This window comes from Staurois parvus, unplaced genomic scaffold (assembly GCF_062004578.1).
Source record: "Staurois parvus isolate SC_StPar_1 unplaced genomic scaffold, SC_StPar_1.0 ptg001146l, whole genome shotgun sequence".
In the NCBI taxonomy this organism is placed as follows: domain Eukaryota; kingdom Metazoa; phylum Chordata; class Amphibia; order Anura; family Ranidae; genus Staurois; species Staurois parvus.
The window spans coordinates 46,393-72,178 of NW_028318942.1; the positions used below are offsets into that span (position 1 = coordinate 46,393).

At 38.8% G+C, this 25,786-nt stretch overlaps 1 protein-coding gene across 1 annotated transcript in view; it reads right to left on the reverse strand.

Moving 5' to 3' along the window:
• Positions 1-2,206: 2,206 nt before the first annotated feature.
• Positions 2,207-25,786, reverse strand: part of LOC149439206 (uncharacterized) — a 31,582-nt gene continuing 8,002 nt past the window's right edge. Inside the window, exons 3-6 of the mRNA XM_089659311.1 lie at positions 18,364-18,672; positions 8,221-8,358; positions 5,417-5,451; positions 2,207-3,543 (exon numbers count right to left, since the gene is read on the reverse strand). Of these exons, the coding sequence (XP_089515437.1) occupies positions 3,517-3,543; positions 5,417-5,451; positions 8,221-8,358; positions 18,364-18,672 (509 nt within the window). The 3' untranslated portion in view covers positions 2,207-3,516. The remainder of the gene's footprint in view (positions 3,544-5,416; positions 5,452-8,220; positions 8,359-18,363; positions 18,673-25,786) is intronic.

Genomic DNA, 25,786 nt, shown 5'->3' on the forward strand with positions numbered 1-25,786 from the left:
AGAGAACAGCGATAGTAAATTAGAACTACTTGCAAAATTGAGTGATAATGATTCGTGGGGAAATTCATCATCAGACACTGAAAACGATTCTGCGACTGAGCTCAGTGATGGGCTAACTTGGCGCTATAATTCAAATTTCAGTGTTTTTGGTTTGATTACATATTAAATAAAATGTATTATTATTATATTATTATTTTTTATGATTATTTATTATAATATAATTTATCATTTCGTGTTTCAAATTTTATCATACCCGAGATGTTTACTAGACTCTTGTTAGGACAGATTTCAGTAAGTTATTCCTAAAAATTACAGGCCTACAATAAAAAAACGACATATTTCCATGCAAAAAAATGTACCGCTTTGAGCATAGAAATACTGACATAATCAGACCGCTAGGGAGGTTAATGAGGCTTTCCATCTGCAGCTATTCACAGAAAACCTCCTCAGGGTCTCCCAAAGCTAATAACAAATGGCACCATTCACAAGTGTGAATAGGGTCTTAGCCCTAACCTTTTGTCACTTCTTACACAGTCTGCTGCAATGGACTAATAAGTGATATTAAACCCTTGAAGTGTGTTACTGGTAGGAGTTTCAGAGGAGTTTCACACTCCGTTGGCCTTTGCGGAGTGTGCGGCACTGGATAGGTTTCTGCTTTTTTTCCAACACAAAATGCATCTTAATGCTTGTATAAGTATCTTTATTCTACTTACTCCATACATTGTATCCTTTGTCTGTATGTGGGAATAAATGTACCCATAGACATACTGCACTATTGGCCTCCTTTGCTTTTTTCTGAGCTCCTGCGGGAGCCAGGTTTATTCGGAGAGTGGTGATCATTTAAGGAGAAGGCTGATCGCAAGGTGTTGGAGAAAGAAGGAGACCTGACCAGATTTGACCAGACCCTAGTTGAATGATTGGAGGTCCTTATGTTATAGAAAAGCGCACAAAGGTTGCGCATCTGGTGAGTGCGCAATTTGTACCCCCATTGTTTCACCGTGCACACAGTCGGTGTCGTCTGGAGAGCTATAGATTGTTTGAGACTTTGTTCACATCCTCACGCTGAACTTACCTTTGGATGTAACAATCCTTCCTCACGTCCTATTAGCCACAGTATAGTGGCGTATATCTGTATGCACAATGACACCTTATACTGCATGAGTTTGTACATGTATATTTACTTTTATCTAATTTTGTGTTAGCGCTGCACCTTTTTATATACTATTGTCTGTTGGAAGGTCTTATATGGTGCCTTTGGTGTACAGCTGCTGCTATTTTGGAAGGCGCTCGCTTATTTATATGTTTTAGAAAATTAACACAGCCACCGCATCTAAGGACTGGCAAGCTGCAATAAATTACATTGATGTTCTTGGGTTTAGATGCAGTTTACGAAAATCAGTTACACTTGAACCAATGTACATTGACATAATAGTAACTCATTTTGGCCTTTTTTTTCTGTTTGTGACAATCTAGTCATTTTTAACCTAATCCCTTTAGGTTAAATCTAGTTACATGCTAATTTCACCTAAAGGGATCTGCTGTAATAGAGACATTCTCTGCAGGCTATAGCAGCCAGAGAAACAAGATTACACATATTAGCTGGATAACGAACTTGGGGAGTGAGAATTATTTGAACTGTTGTTATGAAAGTTTAGAATGCAATTAAAAAAATTTTCAAAATAATTTCATGGTTGTAATATTCAATCTACCATGACTGTTAAAAGTTCTTATACTTTAAGGGCATTATAAAACCTAAATAAAAATGTATTGAAACCAAAAAAGGTTATAATAAATTGGAAAGTCAAATATTCTGTAATTCCTATAATGAAGGGGTCTCCAAACTTTCTAAACAAAGAGCCAGTTTACTGTCCTTAAGACTTTAGGGAGGCCAGACTATGGCCATTGGGAGTAGAAAATATCCCAACACCAGTAGGAATTAACCATGCCCCTTCTTTGGTGTCAATGAGATGAATTGTGCCCCATCATTGGTGTCATTAGGCCCCATTGTTGGTGTCATTGGAGGAATTGTACCCCATAAATGGTGTCAGTGGAGGGAATTAAGCCCCATTGATGGTATCAGTGGATGAAATAGTTCTCCAAGAGCCAGATAAAAGCAAGCAAAAGGCTGCAGTTTGGAGACCACTGCTGTAATAGAACATATTGTGCAATTGACTACAAATCTAACCAAAATAAACACACATGCAACTTTGTAGTATATTTTATGTAAGTTTTACCAATTGAAGAATATACAGTATGATTGTTGTATATGTTTATAAAAGCTAAACTTCAGGCAGATATAAAAACACCATAAATGTAGGCATTTACAGGATCTATTAAAATAATGAAATGTACAGTATTTTAAATTCAACTATTGTAAGAGTCTATGACTTGATAATCATCAGGTTCTTGTAATCCTCCATTTAGTAGAACTAAGTCTAAGAAAAGAATGGACTATGGGCCAAGGCTTGTTGAATGCACGTGTGCTAAAAAGAAGCATATTGACTGGCGTAGTGAAAAGAGGGATAACCTTTTCAGTTTGGTGCTGCTCCATCACTGGCCAACCATAAGCTACGGGCGGTAAGGAGACTGAGCTGCATTGTTTACAGAGACTTTCAAAACTACTAACGAGTATGAACTGCAGGCACCCAGCAGTATACCAGCTTTCAGTATCCTCTGCTTCACCTTAATGCCAGGCCATTTTCACTGAGCATTACTTCAGCACAGTGTTCCTCATCTGGGTTAAAATTTGGGGTTGAGCATCTGTTGTGACAATTGGATACAAAGGTGATTACCATTTACAATGCTATCAACAAAAAATGCCTTGAACCAATGCCAGATAATGGAGATGCTATTCCAGGTTCCTATTTGCTCAGATTCAAAGACTCACGCTGAAGAGTGCAAGCTGAAGAAGAGCTTGTCCTGGCTCAATTAACACAGACATGAAAAAAAAGCTGAAGTTTCCATGTGCCGCACATACCGCAAAGTCCAATGGTGTCTATAGTTAAAGCAGCCCCAGACCAGGCTCCATCCAGGCCAATTCCTCCAAGGCTTAAGTCCTGTGGGCAGGGTGAAACATGTTGGGAGTGTGGCCTGGATGGAGCCCGGCCTGAGGCTGCTATAGGCACCGCTGGCCTTTGCGGAGTGTGCGGCACTGGATAGGTTTCTGCTTTTTTTCCAACACAAAATGCATCTTAATGCTTGTATAGGTTTCCAGTTTTTGACTTTTATATCCGGCTAATGAATAATCTCCTTATTCCTATAGCAAAGAGAATTTATTTTACACAAAGCTCTTTGTAAAGGTTTGAGTGGCCTCAGTGATACTTGGGAAATCTCCCATTTTATATGATAGATGAGAGATCTGCTGTTGGAACTTGTTGAGGCAGGTTGAATTTGGAACTTAAATGTCCCCATAATTTGTCTATTTGTTGAGCAGTTGAAAATATCACAATGCAAGTCTGAACATCTAAAAAATGGAAACCCTGCAACCCCAAAGGAACTTCTAGAGGCTTCGAGTGATCATCCTTTCACGGGTGCATAAGTGACCTGCAAAACAAACACAGCAAAATTAAACGAATATGTTAAACAGTGTGCACTGGACTTATGTTCACTTGACCCAGGTAAGTCTGTAAATGTTGAGTGATATTGAACATAATAAATAATACAATATGAAACAAATTGTTTTTGTTGGAGTATTATGGTCGCCACATTTAGTAAATAACATAATTTAGAAACCAATTCTTCAAAAACATACAGGAATTCATATACAACCATTGAAGCCAGGTCCTTGGCAGTACCATCCAATGTTCCGTTGGAACCCCATACCTGCCACCAGCCATTCACAACCAGCACGGTTAATACACAACAGTAATTTTACACCATTATTCACCTGGAATAAACCCTAATAAGTACTTCCTTAATGAAAACCCCATAATCATACATATTTGCGATCATTAAGGTAAACCAGCCATTCAAACATTACAAATGGTCTTACATTTTGGCACCATCAAGGACCTGCTGATGCTACGACAACAGTACGACATATCCCTCAAGACCCCTATTTTCTTCCTGTAACTCAGTTCCCCCAAACATATAAATATAGGTGCAGTGCTAATAAATAAACAAAAACAAATGTGTGAATATTATTCAATATCATAAAGTCCAATATTGTAGTGTCCAATAATGCTGTGTGAATCAATGGTGACCAGCGATATAAAGTGACTTCTGTGGCAATCCTCCACCACTATGCACTCACCAGAAGCAAGATTTAAACAGGCTCTGTATAGAAATCCCTCCAAAAGATGTATCCATCCACTGCAGGAAATAGAGAAATCCCCAGATGACATCCACTACAGTATGGGCTCTTATATGTGCATTCTTGCAAATGAACCTCCCCTGTGCTGGTCAATGATCGATCCAAATATGGCACATTCTAGGAAATAGCCAGGCTGGTCTCTGCAGACTCAGACAGAGGAATCAATCCTGAAGCTACCATGTAGTTGGCTGCAGTACTTCAAAATTTGATTAATTGGTTAATTTACAAGAATGCACATATAAGAGCCCATACTGTAGTGGATGTCATCTGGGGATTTCTCTATTTCCTTCAGTGCAAAGGAGGGATTTCTATACAGAGCCTGTTTATTTCTTGCTTCTGGTGAGTGCATAGTGGTGGAGGATTGTCACAGAAGTCACTTTACATCGCTGGTCACCATTGATTCACACAGCATTGTTGGACACTGCAATATTGGACTTTACGATAATGAATAATATTCACACATTTGTTTTTGTTTATATATTAGTGCTGCACCTTTATTTATGTGTTCTATATAGTGAAATAGGAGGGTTTGCCACTTTGTGCTAGATGCTTGTTTATTTATTATTTATTATTTTATTTATTTCAGGTACTTATATTGTTTATATCTTTGTGCTCACTACACATTTATATTTTTTGCACGTTCCCCAAACGTATGCAGGGTTAATCATATCCATATTCACACATTTACCAAGAGGGTGGGAGGGTGTTTCAAATTGCTCACTATGTCTGTTGCTCCTCAAGGTTTCCTTAAGTTATGACCACCTCCTCACTGCTCCTTATATCATATCCTTAAAACATTCCCCACCCATTCTTAACCCTTCTGCCTTCCAGCCCACCCTGTCCTCCTCCCTTTTTACTATGTGCTGAGGGTAGCCCTTTTTACTGATAGAGAGATAAGGGGAGGTAGAGGAGAGAGAGAGCAAAAGAAAGTGAGAGAGACAAGGAACTAGTCTAAAAAATAGGCACAAAGGAAAGGATAGAGGGCGGTTAAAAAGAATGAGAAAAGAAAATAGAGAACAAGAAATTATAAGGACACCAGCCTCAATTTTTTAATTGTATCTGTTCAGGAAATGAAATACCATTTAGAGATGCTTCTTGACTTACCAATTCATCCTCTGGACAAAATCTCACTGCTCGTTCTAGAAACAAAATTAAAGAAGAGCTTTAGTTAAATAAATAATATTATACAAGTATAAAACCTTACAACCATCCCATCCATCTCTCTACAACTCTATTTAGTAAAAATCATCTGGTCTAGATGCCCATTCTCTATAATACAGTGAACCATTTAAAGTGGTACCTGCACTAAAATGCAAGGTTCGCTTATTATTATTATATCAGGGCTCCCTAAAACCAATTTAAATTGTATGAATGTTTTAGGCTTGTAAAAGGTGATATCACTTTTCTTCTGGTGAGAGCCTGAGAGTTCTGAGGATCCCAAATCTCCTCACTGTGTTGAAGCATTTATTATGGGATTTGGGATTCCCAGGATCTGGAAGGAAATATTTGAAGTTCCTCTCAGACCGTGCTAAAGCCAGCTGTAAAGTAAGTATATTTTCTAACAAACAATAGAGGGCATAGAATTCCTCCAGAGAACAGTAGTTTGAAAGAGAACCAACAGCAGTGTAAATAAAACCAATAGCTTTATTATACTTCACAAAAATTGGTAATAGACCTGTTAGGTCAAAGGATACTCCATTCACATCAATAAAATGGATAACGTTATCACTTTAAAATGGCCCGTGCCACAGATACTCTGAATATAACATAATACTACTACCTTCTGTCTTAAATGAGCATTATTTAGGGGTCAATATACCAGAGTCTTGCATAGTGGACTAGCCACTCTGACCAGCATTGCAGAACCCAAGAGTCTAGGAAAAAGACTCTCCAACTGGGACAAGGTCCACCATGGATGGATGGCCCTTGTAAATGAACAAAAAATTGGGGCAGAATAACTCATTGTGTTTGCCCAGTATATACCACCAACTTGGCAATTTACCTCCCATAAAGAATGGCAGCCACAAAAATGGTGAATATCAAACACATTAGTATAATATCTCGCAGTTGAATACTACATAGTTGGTGACTTAATGGTTTGTTCATCCAGTAAATCCACTTCACATGATCACAGATTAATTGAGAACAATTAAGCATCCAGCTTCAATGGACATCAGTAGGTAACAATGTCAATATTATATGATGGAAAAACGAGGGCTAATGCCCCATTTAACCTGATCACAGATATAGGTGATTTGATTATCTCCAAATCACTATGTTGACATAAATGACATTGATTTCCCACTTGGAATAGATACTAATAGCCTTGTAATGATGAAAGTAGAAGATTGATAACTCTAAGGTTATGAGACCAGTTCAGTCCCATTCAGTCCCAGGTGTATAAATCTCATAGATATTCAAATGAGGTAAAGGCTTGAACAGCCTAATATAAGATGGTTGAAGGGTTTCTCAGTTTTTTTGGCTGAGTCAGGTGCTGCTCCAGACTCTGGGGTGAATCCCGACTTTGAATACGGGTTGCATTAACGCAGAACAAACTGCACTCCTGTGATCCACAGAGGAAGTACAGTCCAAAAAAACATTGGCTGTACTTCTTCTTTAAAGTTGTAAATTTTAGGAATCAGCTTAAGGATCTGAAATAGGTTAGCTGCTCATGGTTATTTACTTGGAATTTAAAGCATATGTAAAGACATTTTTTTAAGTTAGAATATGGAAGGGAGAATCTGTGTCAGGTATTTTATGCTATGACCCCATGGGGAAGATTCACTGTTTCCTTTTGTCATGGTGATTTATGCAAAAAGCAATGGGAAGTCCAAAATTTCAGTTGTCACAGGACAGGAGTTGAAGGGAAATCATCCAATGGGGAAACTTGTTCTGGTGACAGTGATTTAAGCAGGAATATACCCTATCTTTGGGGAGATCTTTTCACTCTCTCCGAAATTAAAAAGTTTTGGCATTACATTTAATTTTTATTGGGTGGTTTAGGTTAGGTGTTAAGTTTAGGGGAAAGGACAGGTTAAATGATAGGGAGACAAATGACAGTGATAAGTAATAGCTTTGGGGAGGGGGGGAGGGTCAAAATGTGTGCAAAAAGTGAAATTTATGTTTATTCTCAGTGCACATTTACCCACTGACAGTCTAACTGGAAATCACAACTTCAGGAAAACAGTTCAGAACACAAAAAAAACAACTTGTGTTTAGCTTTCCAAAAAGCATCCTGCTCAGTGAAGTCCAGGGTAGGTTCTTTAAAAAGGCTGGATGAATCCCAGACCCAAGGACACAAAAGGACCACCCTATTGAAACTAAAGGACTATGGTAGCAATTAGGGAGGCTCTTCCACAGTAGCTGGGTCTTCTAGAGAAACTGGGTGCTATTAGTCTCCTGCCTGGCTGCTCACATACCAGTTTTAACAGAGGGACTATCACCTGGCTTCAGAGAAACATGTCTTCCCTGGACATGTTGAAGAAATTGTGGGAAAATATGGTTTGCAAATAGGCACTTTTTAAACAATTTACTTTTTCAAACAATTCACATGAGCGGTCCGATCAGGTCCACCTGTCTGTTTTTCAGATGGAGCCAATTGAACCCTCTATTCTCCTTTATGGATGAAAATGGACTTGAATCTATTTACACCCACCTACCTCCAATCCGATCCACTGAAAACAAGCAGAAGGGGATCCATTCCCCTCTATCTGGACTGATTGGAGGGCAGTCAAGTGTAAATGAACAGCTGGTCTGTGTACATTCAATCACCCATTGAACTGTCATCTGCCCACTCCAGATTCCCCAGCAAGTGGATTGCAAGCGAATTCTGCCCTGCGTGAAAGGGGCCTTAGTCTCAGTGGCTGCATAAAGATAAATCTAGGTATCTATATTTGGCATAAACTCACCAGATCGAGTCTGCTTGTTTGGACGCTTTTTACACAAGCTTCTCCGTCTTTTGGCAAGGATGATCTGATGTATCACTAGGAGAAGGACCGCAAAGCCTAATCCCACATACAGGATAATATAACATTGACTCTGGTCATCTTGAAAAGTAAAGAAATATAAAGATTACACAGGATGAACTTTGTAGAGATCAATGCTACAGATGACGTGCTAAAACAATGATTGTTTTAAAGAGTTTTTGGATTAGCATACAAAAAAAATAAAATTTAAATTAGAGGTTTAAGTGAGGAGATTGACATATTTATCAGCACAAATCTACTTAAAAAATATAGTGGTAAAAATGCACTGTTTTTACAGTAAACAGCATATTTATGGATAGCAGATAACATTTGCAGGGCTCAGAATTATGTACATTTACTGGCTGTTCACCACCATGATAGTGAAAATCAATGACAGTTCCTAAAAGTGGATGCTAACAAACACAAGACTAATATTCCTGTTTGTAAAGTAGAAACAAAGAAACACAGCGCCTCTAAGTGTGTATTGTGAAGCAGGGGCGGACTGACAACTCATGGGGCCCCCGGGCAATAGGGGATCATGGGGCCCCTGTGTCCTTGCCCAAACACAAAAAAGCCTATGAAAAAGGTACCAGGGGCATCTCATGGGGCCCCTCACTGATCCCTGGCCCTCGGGCAGTGCTCGAGTTTCCAAATGGTCAGTCCACCCCTGCTGTGAAGGTATTTAATAGAAAGATAAGTAGTAACTCACATCTTAGAATTTAAAAATATCAGGCCTGATGAAAGAGCGCGCCTGGACTCATCTCGTCCTGCACATGTTCCCCAACATGTTGCATTTTAATGACGTCAGACGCCACATGTGCTGATCCCGGACGTCTTGGAGACTCTGCCAGGCTCCACCATCCATGCTGCATATGCACAGCACCATCTGCTGGCAGACACTTTAGAGATTCCGCCAGGCTTACCATCCATGTTGCACATGCACAGCACCACCTGCTGACGGACGCAATCAATCTCCTCTCTGGATCATACACACAACAACATCTGGCTACAGACGTCTCACCCTCTTACCCATGAGCCTGTTTTTAAGTTCTAAGATGTGAGTTACTACTTATCTTTCTATTAAATACCTTCACAGTACACACTTAGAGGCACTGTATTTCTTTGTTTCCCTTCTACAGAGTTATGCTTCGCTCCTACTCAGCTTGCCCTTAGTGCCTACTGGACTACCTTCACTCCTGCCCATTTGGAACTCATCAAACATACATGGACTGCCACACCATGTGCCTCTTATCCCTTCTGTTTGTAAAGTACACCAAGGGTGCCTATGGCTGTAATACCCCTGAAAAAGCAAACTGTGACCTAAATTTCTGTTTCCAAAATGGCAAATGCAGATATGCAGTAAACTATATTAATCTGGTGATAGCACAGATGGCAAATACACTTTTGTACACTGGTACTGGCTAGTATTCCAATGTTTTTCCTCTCCCTCAGTTTTTCTCCATCACTGATCTAATGTGACCCCAGCACTGACGGAGAGGGGCAGGGGATGGTCAAACTAGGATGCTGCACAGGCAGATTACATCCTCCTCACCACCTGAAGATGTCATGGGTTGTCAGGACGCCGACAGCTAGAAAGTCAAATGCACATTGAAAACCTATGACTTTATATAACTTGTTCCACCCGTTGGTTTGTATACCTGTTTTGGGCAATTTTTAGCCATTTTGCCAAGGTACCCCTGAAGAATCCTCCAGGCACCCTGGATGAGAAAGGCTGATCTAGATGCTTTCAACTGACCACAAATGTAAGGAGCATTTTCCTACTGACTTCCACACTAACATTTGATGAGCTGTAGATGTAGTAATTATTACAAGGATTCCCTGAGACTGGAAAGTGATTTCAAGGGTTCCTCCATGTTAAACAATGAATGAGGTAAAGGTCTTCTGACTTCCCTCATCCAATCATGTGCAAGCAAAAATGTTCTATCTGCCATGCATGTGATTGGGCATTCTTTGCAAAGTTAAATTTCATCGCATTCACATCACATTTGCATTTATTCAGTCAACCCATAAATGTTCATAATATCTGTGAAGGTTCACAATTACTTCTCATTTTTAAAGGGTAAGGATCAGGGACAGACTGACAACTCATGGGGCCCCTGGGCAATAGGGGATCATGTGGCCCCTGTGTCCTTGCCCAAACTCAAAAAAGCCTATGAAAAAGGTACCAGGGGCATCTCATGGAGCCCCCTACTGACCCCGGGCCCTCGGGCAGTGCCCGAGTTTCCAAATGGTCAGTCCGCCCCTGGTAAGGATATAGTTAGGTAGTCAATTTCAACTTCACTTGTTCTAAAATATTGAAGATATTTCGGCACTTATCCAAGTGGCTTCCTCAGTTCTGTTGAAAGGTACAGTACTTAGATGAGTAGTTAAATGTCCTCCACATAACAGAACAAGTCCAGTTGAATGTAACTACTTGAGCTAACCTTTGTGAGCATTTTATTTATGATTTGTGTCCTCATTTGGGGACATTTTCTTTTTTTATGGGACAGGATATGATGGGAGAATTCTCCAATGGGGACAGAACATCAGCAAAACACATTTTTCAGTACAATGAAGAAAGGTTGGAACCTCTATCAGGCTATAATTACTGTTCATGTTTTCTTGTTCTGGTGCAGTTACAGGGACAGGAAGTGAGGTTAAGTCACCGGTGAGATTTATGTGCAATTTTAGCGCAACTTCAGGAGCGATTTCTGAAGACTTTATTGCTACTTATGAAGATTTTTAACGATTTCTTGCAATTTGTAGTGCGATTTCCATTGTATTCTATGTATGTGAAATCGCAACACAACTGCAGAAATAGTAATGCAGGAACTACTTTAGAAATCACACTGCAGCGTATTGTACATGTTAAGACACTGACATTCACATTCATTAAGTGTGATTTCAATTCACAAATTGCACTGGTAAGGCAGTAAATCTTTGTTACAGTTTGGTTACAGGCTGCAAAAAAAATTAACAGAAGTATTAACCGTAATTTTCACTCCATAAGACACACTTCCCCCCCCCCCCCAAAAAAAAATGTGGGAAACTGTCTGTGCATCTTATAGAGTGAATATAGAGCGGCCAGCCTGGTATTCCCGCCACTGCCATGTCAGATTACCAGGCCGGCCACTTGGCTCTTCTCTGCAGCAGAACCTTACCTGTTCCTCGGTCCAGCTCTGTACTCAAGGTCTTCTCTCCCGGTGCCGGCATCTTTAGTGTGGGCACCCAGCTGTTAACCTTACCTATTCCGCAGTCCAGTGCTGTACTCACGGTCTTCTCTCCCAGCGCTGGCATCTTTAGTGTGGGCACCCGACTGTGTCCGCAGTCTCTGGTCATCTCCTGTACTATTTCCGCAGTCTCTGGTCATCTCCTATAGTATGTCTGCAGTCTCTGGTCATCTCCTGTAGTATGTCCGCAGTTTCTGGTCATCTCCTATAGTATGTCCGCAGTCTCTGGTCATCTCCTGTACTGTGTTCGCAGTCTCTGGTCATCCCCTGTACTATGTCTGCAGTCTCTGGTCATCTCCTGTACTGTGTCCGCAGTCTCTGGTCATCTCCTATACTGTGCCCGCAGTCTCTGGTCATCTCCTGTACTGTGTCCACAGTCTCTGGTCATCTCCTATACTGTGTCCTCAGTCTCTTCTCATCTCCTGTAGTATGTCTGCAGTCTCTTGTCATCTCCTGTACTATGTCCGCAGCCTCTGGTCATCTCCTGTACTGTGTCTGCAGTCTCTGGTAATCTCCTATACTGTGTCCATAGTCTCTTGTCATCTCCTGTAGTATGTCCGCAGTCTCTGGTCATCTCCTGTACTGTGTCCGCAGTCTCTGGTCATCTCCTGTACTGTGTCCGCAGTCTCTGGTCATCTCCTATACTGTGTCCGCACTCTCTTGTCATCTCCTGTATTATGTCTGCAGTCTCTGGTCATCTCCTCTAGTATGTCCGCAGTCTCTGGTCATCTCCTGTACTATGTCCGCAGTCTGTGGTCATCTCCTGTACTATGTCCGCAGTCTGTGGTCATCTCCTGTACTGTGTCCGCAGTCTCTGGTCATCTCCTCTAGTATAAATAATAAAATATGGATGAAGCGCTCTGCTATAATAGTGCTATATACAAAATCAAAATATTATACACATATATAAAATATAAAAGTGACTAGTGCCTAAATAATATATGTGTTAAAGATATATAAAAAAAATTTATATATAAATTGTAATATAACCAGTCTGCCCTCAAGTGGCTAAAACTGGTTATACATGTGCACACACAACTGAATAGAAAGTGACCAAGTGCTTAAATACATAAATAGTGTCTTATTAAATATAATAAAAATCACAGTGAATAATCTTAAAAAGTGCCAAGTGTTTAAACAGCAATCAATATACATAAAGTATAATCATGTGCAAAAAAACATTCTATCACTCTTCTGTGAGGTAATAAAAGTGCTTCTTCATTCAAATAGTGCTCAGACCAAGGTGTCACTCCAGTGAATCAATCCTAAATATCCAGAGTGCCTCCTCACCTCCAACATTCGACCCCTAGAGATCACAAATCATTTATTTAAATGATGTTCCAAAAACGACACCAGGATATAACTTGCCCCACGATTCAAAATCTCAATATATATGATGCCTCAGCCATATGTCCATGGACCATGGAAGATTTAAGCACAAAGAGAGATCTCCATAGCGCAATATGTAGTTTTATTAGGAAAAAAACACAGAGATGGAAAACTCTGGAAAACACAGAGATGGAAAAGTATACAGGCGGTTCCCCCATATCCTATGGGTGTGATAGGAAATTGCGTTTGCCGAAAACCGGAAGTACGTCACCGGAAATACGTCACCGAGCTCCACCCGGAAATGACGTAATTTCCGGGTGGAGCTCGGTGACGCATTTCCAGTGACGTACTTCCGGTTTTCGGCAAACGTGATTTCCTATCACACCCGTAGGATATGGGGGAACCGCCTGTATACTTCTAAGAGCATGTGGGTTTTCCATCTCTGTGTTTTTTTCCTAATAAAACTACATATTGCGCTATGGAGATCTCTCTTTGTGCTTAAATCTTCCATGGTCCATGGACATATGGCTGAGGCATCGTATATATTGAGATTTTGAATCGTGGGGCAAGTTATATCCTGGTGTCGTTTTTGAAATATCATTTAAATAAATGATTTGTGATCTCTAGGGGTCAAATGTTGGAGGTGAGGAGGCACTCTGGATATTTAGGATTGATTCACTGGAGTGACACCTTGGTCTGAGCACTATTTGAATGAAGAAGCACTTTTATTACCTCACAGAAGAGTGATAGCATGATTTTTTGCACATGATTATACTTTATGTATATTGATTGCTGTTTAAACACTTGGCACTTTTGAAGATTATTCACTGTGATTTTTTATTATATTTAATAAGACACTATTTATGTATTTAAGCACTTGGTCACTTTCTATTCAGTTGTGTGTGCACATGTATAACCAGTTTTAGCCACTTGAGGGCAGACTGGTTATATTAAAATTTATATATAAATTTTTTTTATATATCTTTAACACATATATTATTTAGGCACTAGTCACTTTTATATTTTATATATGTGTATAATATTTTGATTTTGTATATAGCACTATTATAGCAGAGCGCTTCATCCATATTTTAATATTTATCCTGTGTGTCCCATGGTATAGGGTGTAGATGATAGCAGCTAGCTATATGTAGGCAGTCTGTGGAGCGCAGGAGGATACTTATATTGTTTATTGTATCTCCTCTAGTATGTCCGCAGTCTCTGGTCATCTCCTGTACTGTGTCCGCAGTCTCTGGTCATCTCCTGTACTGTGTCCGCAGTCTCTGGTCATCTCCTGTACTGTGTCCGCAGTCTCTGGTCATCTCCTGTACTGTGTCCGCAGTCTCTGGTCATCTCCTGTAACGTGTCCGCAGTCTCTGGTCATCTCCTGTACTGTGTCCGCAGTCTCTGGTCATCTCCTGTACCGTGTCCGCAGTCTCTGGTCATCTCCTGTAGTGTGTCTGCAGTCTCCGGTCATCTCCTGTAGTGTGTCCGCAGTCTCCGGTCATCTCCTGTACTGTGTCCGCAGTCTCCGGTCATCCCCTGTACTGTGTCCGCAGTCTCCGGTCATCCCCTGTACTGTGTCCGCAGTCTCCGGTCATCTCCTGTACTGTGTCCGCAGTCTCCGGTCATCCCCTGTACTGTGTCCGCAGTCTCCGGTCATCTCCTGTACTGTGTCCGCAGTCTCCGGTCATCCCCTGTACTGTGTCCGCAGTCTCCGGTCATCCCCTGTACTGTGTCCGCAGTCTCCGGTCATCTCCTGTACTGTGTCCGCAGTCTCCGGTCATCTCCTGTACTGTGTCCGCAGTCTCCGGTCATCCCCTGTACTGTGTCCGCAGTCTCCGGTCATCTCCTCTACTGTGTCTGCAGTCTTTTGGTCATCTCCTGTACTGTGTCTGCAGTCTCCGGTCATCTCCTGTACTGTGTCTGCAGTCTCTGATCATCTCCTGTACTATGTCTGCAGTCTCTGGTCATCCCCTGTACTGTGTCCGCAGTCTCTGGTCATCTCCTGTACTGTGTCAGCAGTCTATGGTCATCTCCTGTAGTATGTCTGCAGTCTCTGGTCATCTCCTGTACCATGTCCGCAGTCTCTGGTCATTTCCTGTACTATGTCTGCAGTCTCTGGTCATTTCCTGTACTATGTCTGCAGTCTCTGGTCATCTCCTGTACTATGTCCGCAGTCTCTGGTCATTTCCTGTACTGTGTCCGCAGTCTCTGGTCATTTCCTGTACTGTGTCTGCAGTCTCTGGTCATCTCCTGTACTATGTCCTCAGTCTCCGGTCATCTCCTGTACTGTGTCCGCAGTCTCTGGTCATTTCCTGTAAAATGTCTGCAGTCTCTGGTCATCTCCTGTACTGTGTCCGCAGTCTCTGGTCATCTCCTGTACTATGTCCGCAGTCTCTGGTCATTTCCTGTACTATGTCCGCAGTCTCTGGTCATCTCCTGTACTATGTCCGCAGTCTCTGGTCATTTCCTGTACTATGTCTGCAGTCTCTGGTCATTTCCTGTACTATGGCTGCAGTCCATTGGTTCAGAATATTTTTTTTGCTTGTTTTCTGCCTCTAAAACCTAGGTGCGTCTTATGGTCAGGTGCGTCTTATGGAGCGAAAAATACGGTACTCTTCTATTTACAGAAGATTATTCAAAACTAACGTGAAGTGAAATTAATAAATATATGTGAAAAAAACGTTCACACTAGATGCGTGCAAATTATACAAAATGAAATAAATACAATACAATATACCTAAATAAAAACTGCTGCCACCTTAAGTGAAATAAATCCTACAAAAAACAAATGAACCCTAAGTTATTCAGTGGCGCTGATAATAAACAAATTAATAAGTGACTAATTAATGAAAGTCCATAAATTCATTCCAACGTGATAATCTTCTATTTTCCCAAACTGGAATCACCACGTGTTTAAGAAAAAGCGTTCCCCTTTCGGGTGTACACTCACCAAATTTCCATGCCTCCCACTCTCATGGTCGGCTTATATAGCGCTTTGAAAAACTCCAAGTAAAAAGGAAGTATGATAATATCAGTATATCCACAACCCTCTTGCTCCTTTCTCCCAGAGACATTACCATGAAAGAGTAAAAAGGTAAAACTCCAATGGTGCAGTACAAATAACACCTTTTAATAAATAAATGAAGACAGCCACTCACAGAATAACTGAAAAAAGCACGCCGGTAGGTAATGCATAATAGTGTGATATGGTGGGTTACAAGCAGTGCTCTCACCACCGCCGGATCCCAAACATTGGCGCTCTTGCATCACTTCAGGCCCCAGGCGTCACTTCTGGTCGCCACACAGCCTCGGTGCATTTATTTAATAAAAGGTGTTATTTGAACTGTACCCCTGCAGTTTTACCTTTTTACTCTTTCATGGTCATGGAGCAAGGAGGATTGTGGATATATTGATATTGGCATACTTCCTTTTTACTTGGAATTTTTCAAAGTGATATATGCTGACCATGAGAGTGGGGGGCATGGAAATTTGGTGAGTGTACACCCAAAAGGGGAACACTTTTTCTTAAACACGTGGTGATTCCGGTTTGGGAAAATAGAAGATTATCACGTTGGAATGAATTTATGGACTTTCATTAAATAGTCACTTATTAATTTGTTTATTAACAGTGCCACTGAATCACTTAGGGTTCATTTGTTGTTTGTATTCAAAACTAATGCTTTTATTTTCTTTTGAATGTTTTGCTTGCACAATAAGTAGTAAAGACTATTTTTTTTAAAACACAGCTAACTACAAAATAACTTTTTTATGTTGCTTTTTGCAAGCACAAAGGCAATAGTAGGGATTTACTAAAACTGGTGCACTCAGAATCTGGTGCAGTTGTGCATAGGAACCAATCAGCTTCCAACCTCAGCTTGTTCAGTTAAGTTTCAGCAAGAATACCTGAAAGCTGATTGGTTTCATTGCAGAGTTGCACCAGATTTTGCACTCTCCCGCTTTAGTAAATAACCCCCATTATTTTTTTATAGCTATCAGTGGTTGTTGGCATTTACACCCGAATACAACTGTCAGGGATGATATAGGTATGTCCTAAGTTCTTAATTGGAAACTCACAATACTTTTAATATACATTCTGGGAAAATTAAGGAAATTTTCAAAACTACCCTAATGGCAGGGCTATCTCCAGATTGCAAGGGTTAAATGCTGTTTTTGTCTAGGGTAGCATTATTGCAGTTTTGCTTTCCCTATCCCTTGCTCTTGCAGATTTCATTCTCTCCATCCAACTGGTCCCCAAAGCCCCTTCTCTTCAGCATTCAGTTGCACTCTTGATGTCATCATGTACAAGAAAGAAGAATAAAGCAACCAAATGCATGTGCTAATGCGCTGGACAGTGGACTCCTCAATGTCAATATCCCCACATGAGTAAGAAAAGAATGCAAGTCTTGCTGCCCTCAACGGACCAGGGAAATCCAAAGAGAACTATATATAAGAAACAAAAAGAGGGCGCACAGGCCTAGTGCATTACCTTTAAAAATTAGATTTATTTATAAATTGTAAAATACTCACAAGAGAAATAAAAGCAGATCAAATGGCAATGTGGTCCAAAAGCCCCTGAAGGTGGACTGGTGGGGGACTGTGAACCTCTGGATAGCTGGTGGCTGACACGTTTCAAGGTCAAACCGCTTCCTCAGAGCCTCGAAACGCGTCAGCCACCAGCTATCTAGAAGTTCACAGTCCCCCACCAGACCACCTTCAGGGGTTTCTGGACCACATTGCATCCTTTGTGACATGCTTTCCATTTGATCTGATTTTATTTCTCTTGTGAGTATTTTACTATAAATAAGTCTAATTTTTTAAAGGTAATTTAAAGAGGCCAGTGCGCCCTCTTTTTGTTTCTTATATACAGTCATCATGTACAAGGCAGAACCAGCAGTCCTATATTGTAAGTGAGGAAGCTGAGGGTTCACCCACTACCCAGCACAATCAAGGGAAGAGAAGACTGCTGATTGGCAGAGAGCGAGGTAAGTAAAACTGTTTCTTAACAGTACCCTAAAAAAAGGTATTTACCCTTGAAGTGCGAGGTAAACCCCACTGCAAGGGCAGTTTTAAATTTTGAGTTTCAAGTATTTTTCTTGGGGTTTCATGGGTTAAATGCTGTTTTTATCTAGGATAGCTTTTAATGCAGTGTTACTCTCCTTATATTGTGAGTGAGGATGATGAGGGTCCACCTACCACTCAGCACATTCAAGAGAAGAGGAAAGCTCTGTCTAGCAGGGAGCAAGAGGCAAGGTAAGTAAAACACTTTTTGAACAGTACTGTAGACAGAAATGAGTATGGGTATGGGGCTGCATTTCAAGGGTAGATTTGAATTTAGAGTTTAAAGTTTTTTTTTCATTTTGGATAGAATGAGGAATAGGGCCTTCTTGTCCTGCTGACAATGCTCTACAAGACAGCACAAACATTATTTTCTAGTGAAGTAAGAGCCGGCTAAAACATCTAAAAATTAACAACAAACAAATAAAATTTAAATATCTGTGACAAAAACCTCTTCGGTACTTACCTTCTGTTGCTGAAGATTCAGACACAGTAGAATAAGAGGCAGAAATATTTATGCTTTCATGAGGGTTTTTAATGTAGCAGATAGCATTTTCAATGTAACTCTTGTGTACAAAAATTAGATTTCTCAAAGTGCCATCTGGATCAAGGGTCAGCCAACCATCACGTTCTTCTCCATTGAACAACCACTTAAGCAGGGTCCAGTTGTTGGACCAGTTAAGTGCAATACACAGTAATACTGTTGTCTCAGGCTCTGCATTTTGTTCTGCGACTGGAGCAAGTAAGGTTAGAGTTGGCTTCTCTGGGTTGGGATCTGTGAAATAGACCACAAAACACATCTGCTACTGAGACCGCATGATAAGTGTCAGTTAATGGGTCATAAAAAAACTTGGACACACATTACAAACTTCCAAAAAATACCCAATGTGCAATTTTTATGTTATATACTGACAATTTAGAATAAAAACAATAAAATAAATAATATATAGGGGCAATGTGTATATAGCTAGGGTTCGTTGCTTTCAACTAACAAAAAAGTCAAATTTTTCATATTAAATTATTATTAATATTAATAATAGCAATAATTTTAGTAGTTCTTGTTTCCTTTTTGTATCAGCCATACACTATCTACTACACTATTATCTACTACACTATTATCTGCTGCTTTTTCAAAATGTATCTATATAAGTGGACTTGTGGTGAGACCATGTGGTGAGACCATAGTTATGCTTTTTTATTAGTATTTTACATATACAATTTATGAATACATTAATTTTTTACCTAGCCTATGCTCACTTTAAATAAATAATGATGGTTTTCTCAAATAATTTAAAAACAAAGTAAAAATGACCCCCTTATAAGTCAACCCTGTAGTGAATTTTATTTAATTTTATTATCTAATAGTTAAAGCGGTTGTAACCCTAAAAAAAAAAAAAAAAAAAAAAGCTTCTGTTCCCTTAAAGCATGATCAATGATCACAGCACTTCTGCAATGTGATTTGTCCAATTCTATGTTCTAAAATACCTGGTTGATTCTGCCTGTTGCTATGTTCCCCTTTCTGTACTGACCACGGTAATTATGGTTGCTGGTCCATGATACTGTGGTCAGTTTACGTATCTCTGTCATCAAGCTCTCTGTTCTGAGTCTCTCCCTTTCTCTCTCCCTCCCTGACTCTCATTTCCTAGTCTGTGTGTGTGAGAGCCAGTCTCCAAACCGCACCCCCCCCCCCCCTTCCCTGTGGCTCTAAAGTAGCATTTACAAATAACTGGCATCCCCTCTGTTTCAATGCCAATCAGCTTTCAGGTATTACTCATATGGAAGAAAAATATATTTTAAATATATTTTAAAAATATTCTTCCCAAATATATTGATATATATTTGAAATACCACTACTTTGGCCATATTCAATATATTCCAATATATATATATATATATATATATATATATACTGTATGTTGAAATACATTTTTATTACAAAATATATGAGAAATATTTTCACAAAAATACATTTCAAATATACTGTATGCCTTTAAAAATACAAATCTACATTTTTGGAATGCATTTACAAATATATTTTCTATGTTAAAAAAATCTGAAGAAAAAATCTATATTAAAAATTTTTTTTTTAATATATTTTGTAATATATAATGAACGCATTTCAACATGCAGTATATATATATATTTATATATATATAAAATGCATCTGCGTTCCAGACTGACTTCAGGCAGTCATTGCCAGTAAAGGATTCTCAACAAAATATTAAAAATTAACATTTTATTTATGATTATTTTAATTTGTCCAATTACTTTTGGTCCCTTGAAAAAGGGGGATGGCTACTCTTAAGAGCTGTAATTCCTAAACCCTTCCTCCAATTTGGATGTACATACCCTCAAATTAAACCTAAGAGTGTACACTTTCAACCCATATCCATTATATAACTATAGCATGAATACGTTTTCATAAATACCTGAAAAATCTAAAATTGTGCCTGTGTCCAAATATAGATGGACCTAACTGTATATATATATTTATTGAAATATATTTTGAAATGTATTGAATACGGCCAAAATTGTAGTATTTCAAATATATGTCAATATATTTGGGAAGAATATTTTTAAAATATATTTCCAATAGATTTTTCTTCCATGTGGGTATTGCCTAAGCTTAACTGAACAATCTGAGGTTAGAAGTTGATTGGCTGCCATTCAAAGCTGCACCAGATTCTGCATAAACCAGTTTTGGTAAATCTACCCCACAGTTCTATATATCTTGCTACAACAGAGAGGATGCCAGTTATTTGTTAATCTGACTTTACAACCACTTTAAGGATTTGTTTGTAGCATTGTGGGTAGAGTAAGCAATACAACAGTTAATGTGAACACAACATGCAAATTATTTCACAGGAAAAAAACTTTTTCAATTAATCTGATGAGGGTAGGGCTGATGTAGAGCATGTGTTTGAGTGGGGATGCACTGGATGCCTTCAGCTGTCATTGTGCTCTTGCTGTGCTTCCATGGCATCCCTGTATCTTTAAGAAGAGGTGGACTCCCTCCAGGCAAATGTGATCTTAATCTATCCATGGGTATATATGCTCCAACTTTTGAGACTTTAACAATCACTGAGTTAGGACCGCTGTATACAGAAGAGCCTTGACATGGGCACTGTGGCTTATGCATATATTTGCAAATGTGTGCAAACAAAACACTCTGTTTTGTGAATCGTTAGAAAGGGCCCTTGCATGTGCACCTTACTGCAAAGACTAGTTATAGGTTGGGTTGGTTGCCAAACTGAAAATTTACTCAAGATAAATATTTAATAAAGGTTATTTAGGTATTTCACAGGGAGATTCCCACCTACCATATCTACAGTTGTCTTACCGTGGACACATGAACATCAAGGCTTTTGGAGATACTTTTGTAACCCTTTCCAGCTTCATGCAAGTCAACAATTCTCGATCGTAGGTCTTCTGAGAGCTCTTTTTTGCGAGGCATGGTTCACATCAGACAGTGCTTCTTGAAACCAGTAAACCCAAAACAGGTGTGTGTTTTTTAAGGGCAGGACAGCTGTCAGCAACACATCCAATATCATCACACTGATTGGAGTCAAGGTTGGCTCACTCCTGGCTCCAATTAGCTCTGGGAGAAGTCATTAAGCTAGGGCCTCACATACTTTTTCCTCCCTGCACTGTGAATGTTTACATGTTATGTGCAATTAAACCATGGCAACATTTAATGTTTGTGTAGTATTATGTTCAGCAGACTGTGTTCTTCTATTGTTGTGACTTAGATGACGTTCAGAGCACATTTTATGCCCAATTCATGCAAAACTCCACGTAATCCCAAGGGGTTCACATACTTTTTCTTGCAACTGTATACTATATCTCTGGTGAGTATCGGCATGGCTGGGCATATTCGCCTTTACTATTCTAGTTAAAACATTGAATGACTGAGAGTGTGATTTTGCCAAAAGAGTAATTTTTATGCTAGTTGGGCAATGTGTGATGAGTGGAATATGATCTACCTAATAATAATAATAAAAAACTTTTCTTAAAACTCCAAAGTCTCAAAACGCACCCCACTTTTATAAACAAATATTCAATAAACAAATGTTCAATAAAGTCTCTTTTATTCTTCTTTTCCACGAAAAAAATCCTTTTTCTCAACACCCGTACATTCTGATGCCCATATACCTCAAAAAGAAAAAACTTAACATAGTGTCATACCTTTTTAGAAATCAAAACACACGTGCCCTTAACAGTGCACCATGCACTACTTGTGAAAACACTCAAGCAGACAAAAGAAAAAAAAAAAAAAAAAAAAAAAAAAATATATATATATATATATATATATATATATAACTCTCTATGTGAATATCAGCATATATTATTAATATAGATATCCGTGTCACCAAATATATGACCAGTGAAGCAAATACAAATCACATCCACTATGTGAGTCTGTGACACTTATGACACTGCAACTTCGTGACACCACACTTGCAATAAGTGATCAAACACACATCCCCAACCAAAACCGTGATCTCCAACTCCTTGTGTAAGATGGATAATTACCCTCTATAACCACAGACAGGGCTAGATATAGATCTCCTTAGCTGTAGAAATCCATCCAATATTAGGTCCAATAAAGTCTTATATCTTCCATTCTCCTCATAAGAAAATCCAAGTTACATATGGTAGATTCAAATAAATGACAGACTTTATTCAACAACTTACATTGCAGTAAGAGTAAAACAGCTTCTCCTCATCAAGGTGTACAAGCAGACAAGCTAGGGAACAACGCTTCTCCTCATCAAGGTGTACAAGCAGACAAGCTAGGGAACACTGGCCACATGTTCCCACTTCCAAGATGGCCGCGATCGCACTTCCTGTCAATGTTAATGCGTCTGACGTCACGTGTTCCTGACGCGTTTCGTCACTTCCGGTGACTTTTTCAAAGGATACAGACGTCTGCGCATCGGCCCCTTATATACTACCCTTCCTCCATGACTAGCGCCACAAATCGCCATCTTGGAAGCTGGAAAACAGCCGCCCATACTAATCTGCCTGCCATCCCACTCTCACCGAATCAAATAAAACATAGGGAACAGTTCATCACAGATTATCCACCTCCATGTGTGCCCTATCTCTAGAGTACATACAAATACTCCTCCACTGAATAGAGTATCGCATACAATATCCCATATCATCAGATAACAATACACCAAAAATATCATACATAACATATACATAATAATACATCTACTCAATCTCCTATATCTATATAGTCACTAGTATCTATATAGTATATACTTCTCTGCATCTAAATAGTATATACCTCTCTCCATCTATAAATACATATCAATATCCCTATATAGTATAACAGAAAAGATCCCACTACTCCCTCTACTGGTCATAATCTAAAATACCTCTAATATTAATAAAATACCCTTAAAATTACAAAACCCCCCAATCTCGTTCATAGCATATTGATATATAAATATATTATCTTCCTATCACAAACATATACATATCTAAATATATCTGACCCCTCTGCTCTTTATTATCAATCACGTTCCCTATTACTATAGTCAAACACCTATCATTTATTTCTCTTTTTTTTAAACACCATCACATTGACTTAAGATACATTACATAAAATCTTATCACTAAAATTAAAAATTAAAATTCATAAAAACAGTTAAAATATACATCAATTCATTACTCCAAGCGATTATTCTCTCACATTTTAAAATCATATTACATTACCTCCATCTGTCCAAATATAAATTTCATAATTCCATATACACTTCCCTTAATAGAAATAGGATTAATATAATTCTCCTATAAGGTAAATAACATTAGATTAGAACTTATCTATAATATTTCCAGTAAAATCTGATTAAAAATCTGAAATGAAACAGTTCAAATCTAATTCTATATTTAAACCATAAGGTCTCAAAGTATTCAGTTTATAAATCCAATAGGTCTCATTCTGTGAAATACTTTTTACCCTATTGCTACCCCTCCAATGAGCATCCACCATGTCTATACCACAAAACTTAATACCCCTAGGGTCAGAGTTATGATATTCTTTGAAATGTTGTGAAACACTATGGTCCTTTTTGCCTTTCATTATATTGGCCACATGTTCCTTTAATCTGATAGCTAGGTTTCTTTTGGTTCTACCTACATATTGTAATGGGCAAGGGCATTCTAACACATATGTAACATACTTAGTGTCACATGTAATAAATTTTTTTATATCAAAATTTTCCCCTGTATATACGGATTTACAACTTGTGATTTTCTTATCCTTAATACCAGTTACCCTACAAATCCTACATTTTTTGCAAGGGTAAAACCCCTGTAAATCAAACATCCTTGTTTTTTTAGGGGGTGAAATAACCCCCTTCACTAGCATACTTCTCAGGTTGTCACTTTTCCTATAAATAAACTGGGGTCGAGTTGGTAACACATTTCCTAATATATAATCTTTTTTCAGAATGGGCCAATATCTTTTAAAAATACCTTCTACCTCCTTATACTGACAATTGAATTTCGAAATAAACGCATACTCAGCTATATTTTTATCCTCTTTGGTCTTATTTTTAGTCTTCATCTTCATTTCCCCTATGTAGTTTTTGCTAATTTTGAATCTTGTTTTTTCCAATTCCATTGGATTATACCCTTTCATCACAAATCTTTGTTTTATCACTTCAGATTGGGAAATATAGTCCTCTAATCTTGAACAATTCCTCATTATTCTTATGAATTGTCCAATAGGGATTCCACGAATCCATTGGGGGTGATGACAGCTGGTAGTAGGAATAAAACCATTCCTATCTGTTTCCTTAAAAAAGGTTTTAAAACAAATTCTGTTTCTATATTTTAAAATAGTCAAATCTAAAAAAATGGCCGATTCCCTCTCAATATTACAAGTAAATCCAAGCCCATATTCGTTATTTTTGATGCAATCTAAAAAAATTTGTAGATTCTCTTCCGTACCATCCCAGATTAGTAAGATGTCATCAATATATCTTCTCCAAGTTTTAAGACCTTCCCATTCCTTTCCAAAAATGACCTTATCCTCCCATTTAGCCAAAAAAATATTCGCCAAACTTGGGGCGAATTTGGCGCCCATTGCCACACCCTTCTTCTGTTCAAAAAAGTCCCCCTTATACCAAAAATAATTCTTTCCCATACTAAATTCAAGTAATTGGATAATGAACTTCCTCTGTTTCAAGTGTAAGTCTGAGAATTCTCTCAGGCCCCATTTGATAGCTTCAATACCATCTTGATGCCTAATATTGGTATATAGGGAATTAATATCTATTGTCACAAAAAGGGTATTGTTTGAGATCTCTGTACCTTCCAAAAGATCTATCACATCTCGACTATCCTTTAAATATGATGGCATCGCTTTCACAATTGGTTGCAGGAAAAAATCTGCATATTCCCCAATTCTTGCATGTATAGACCCAATACCATTAATAATCGGCCTCCCTGGGGGTTTTGTCAGACTTTTATGTATTTTTGGTAGAATATACATGAACGGAGTTCTACAATGTGAGGGTCTATACATGCAAGAATTGGGGAATATGCAGATTTTTTCCTGCAACCAATTTTGAAAGCGATGCCATCATATTTAAAGGATAGTCGAGATGTGATAGATCTTTTGGAAGGTACAGAGATCTCAAACAATACCCTTTTTGTGACAATAGATATTAATTCCCTATATACCAATATTAGGCATCAAGATGGTATTGAAGCTATCAAATGGGGCCTGAGAGAATTCTCAGACTTACACTTGAAACAGAGGAAGTTCATTATCCAATTACTTGAATTTAGTATGGGAAAGAATTATTTTTGGTATAAGGGGGACTTTTTTGAACAGAAGAAGGGTGTGGCAATGGGCGCCAAATTCGCCC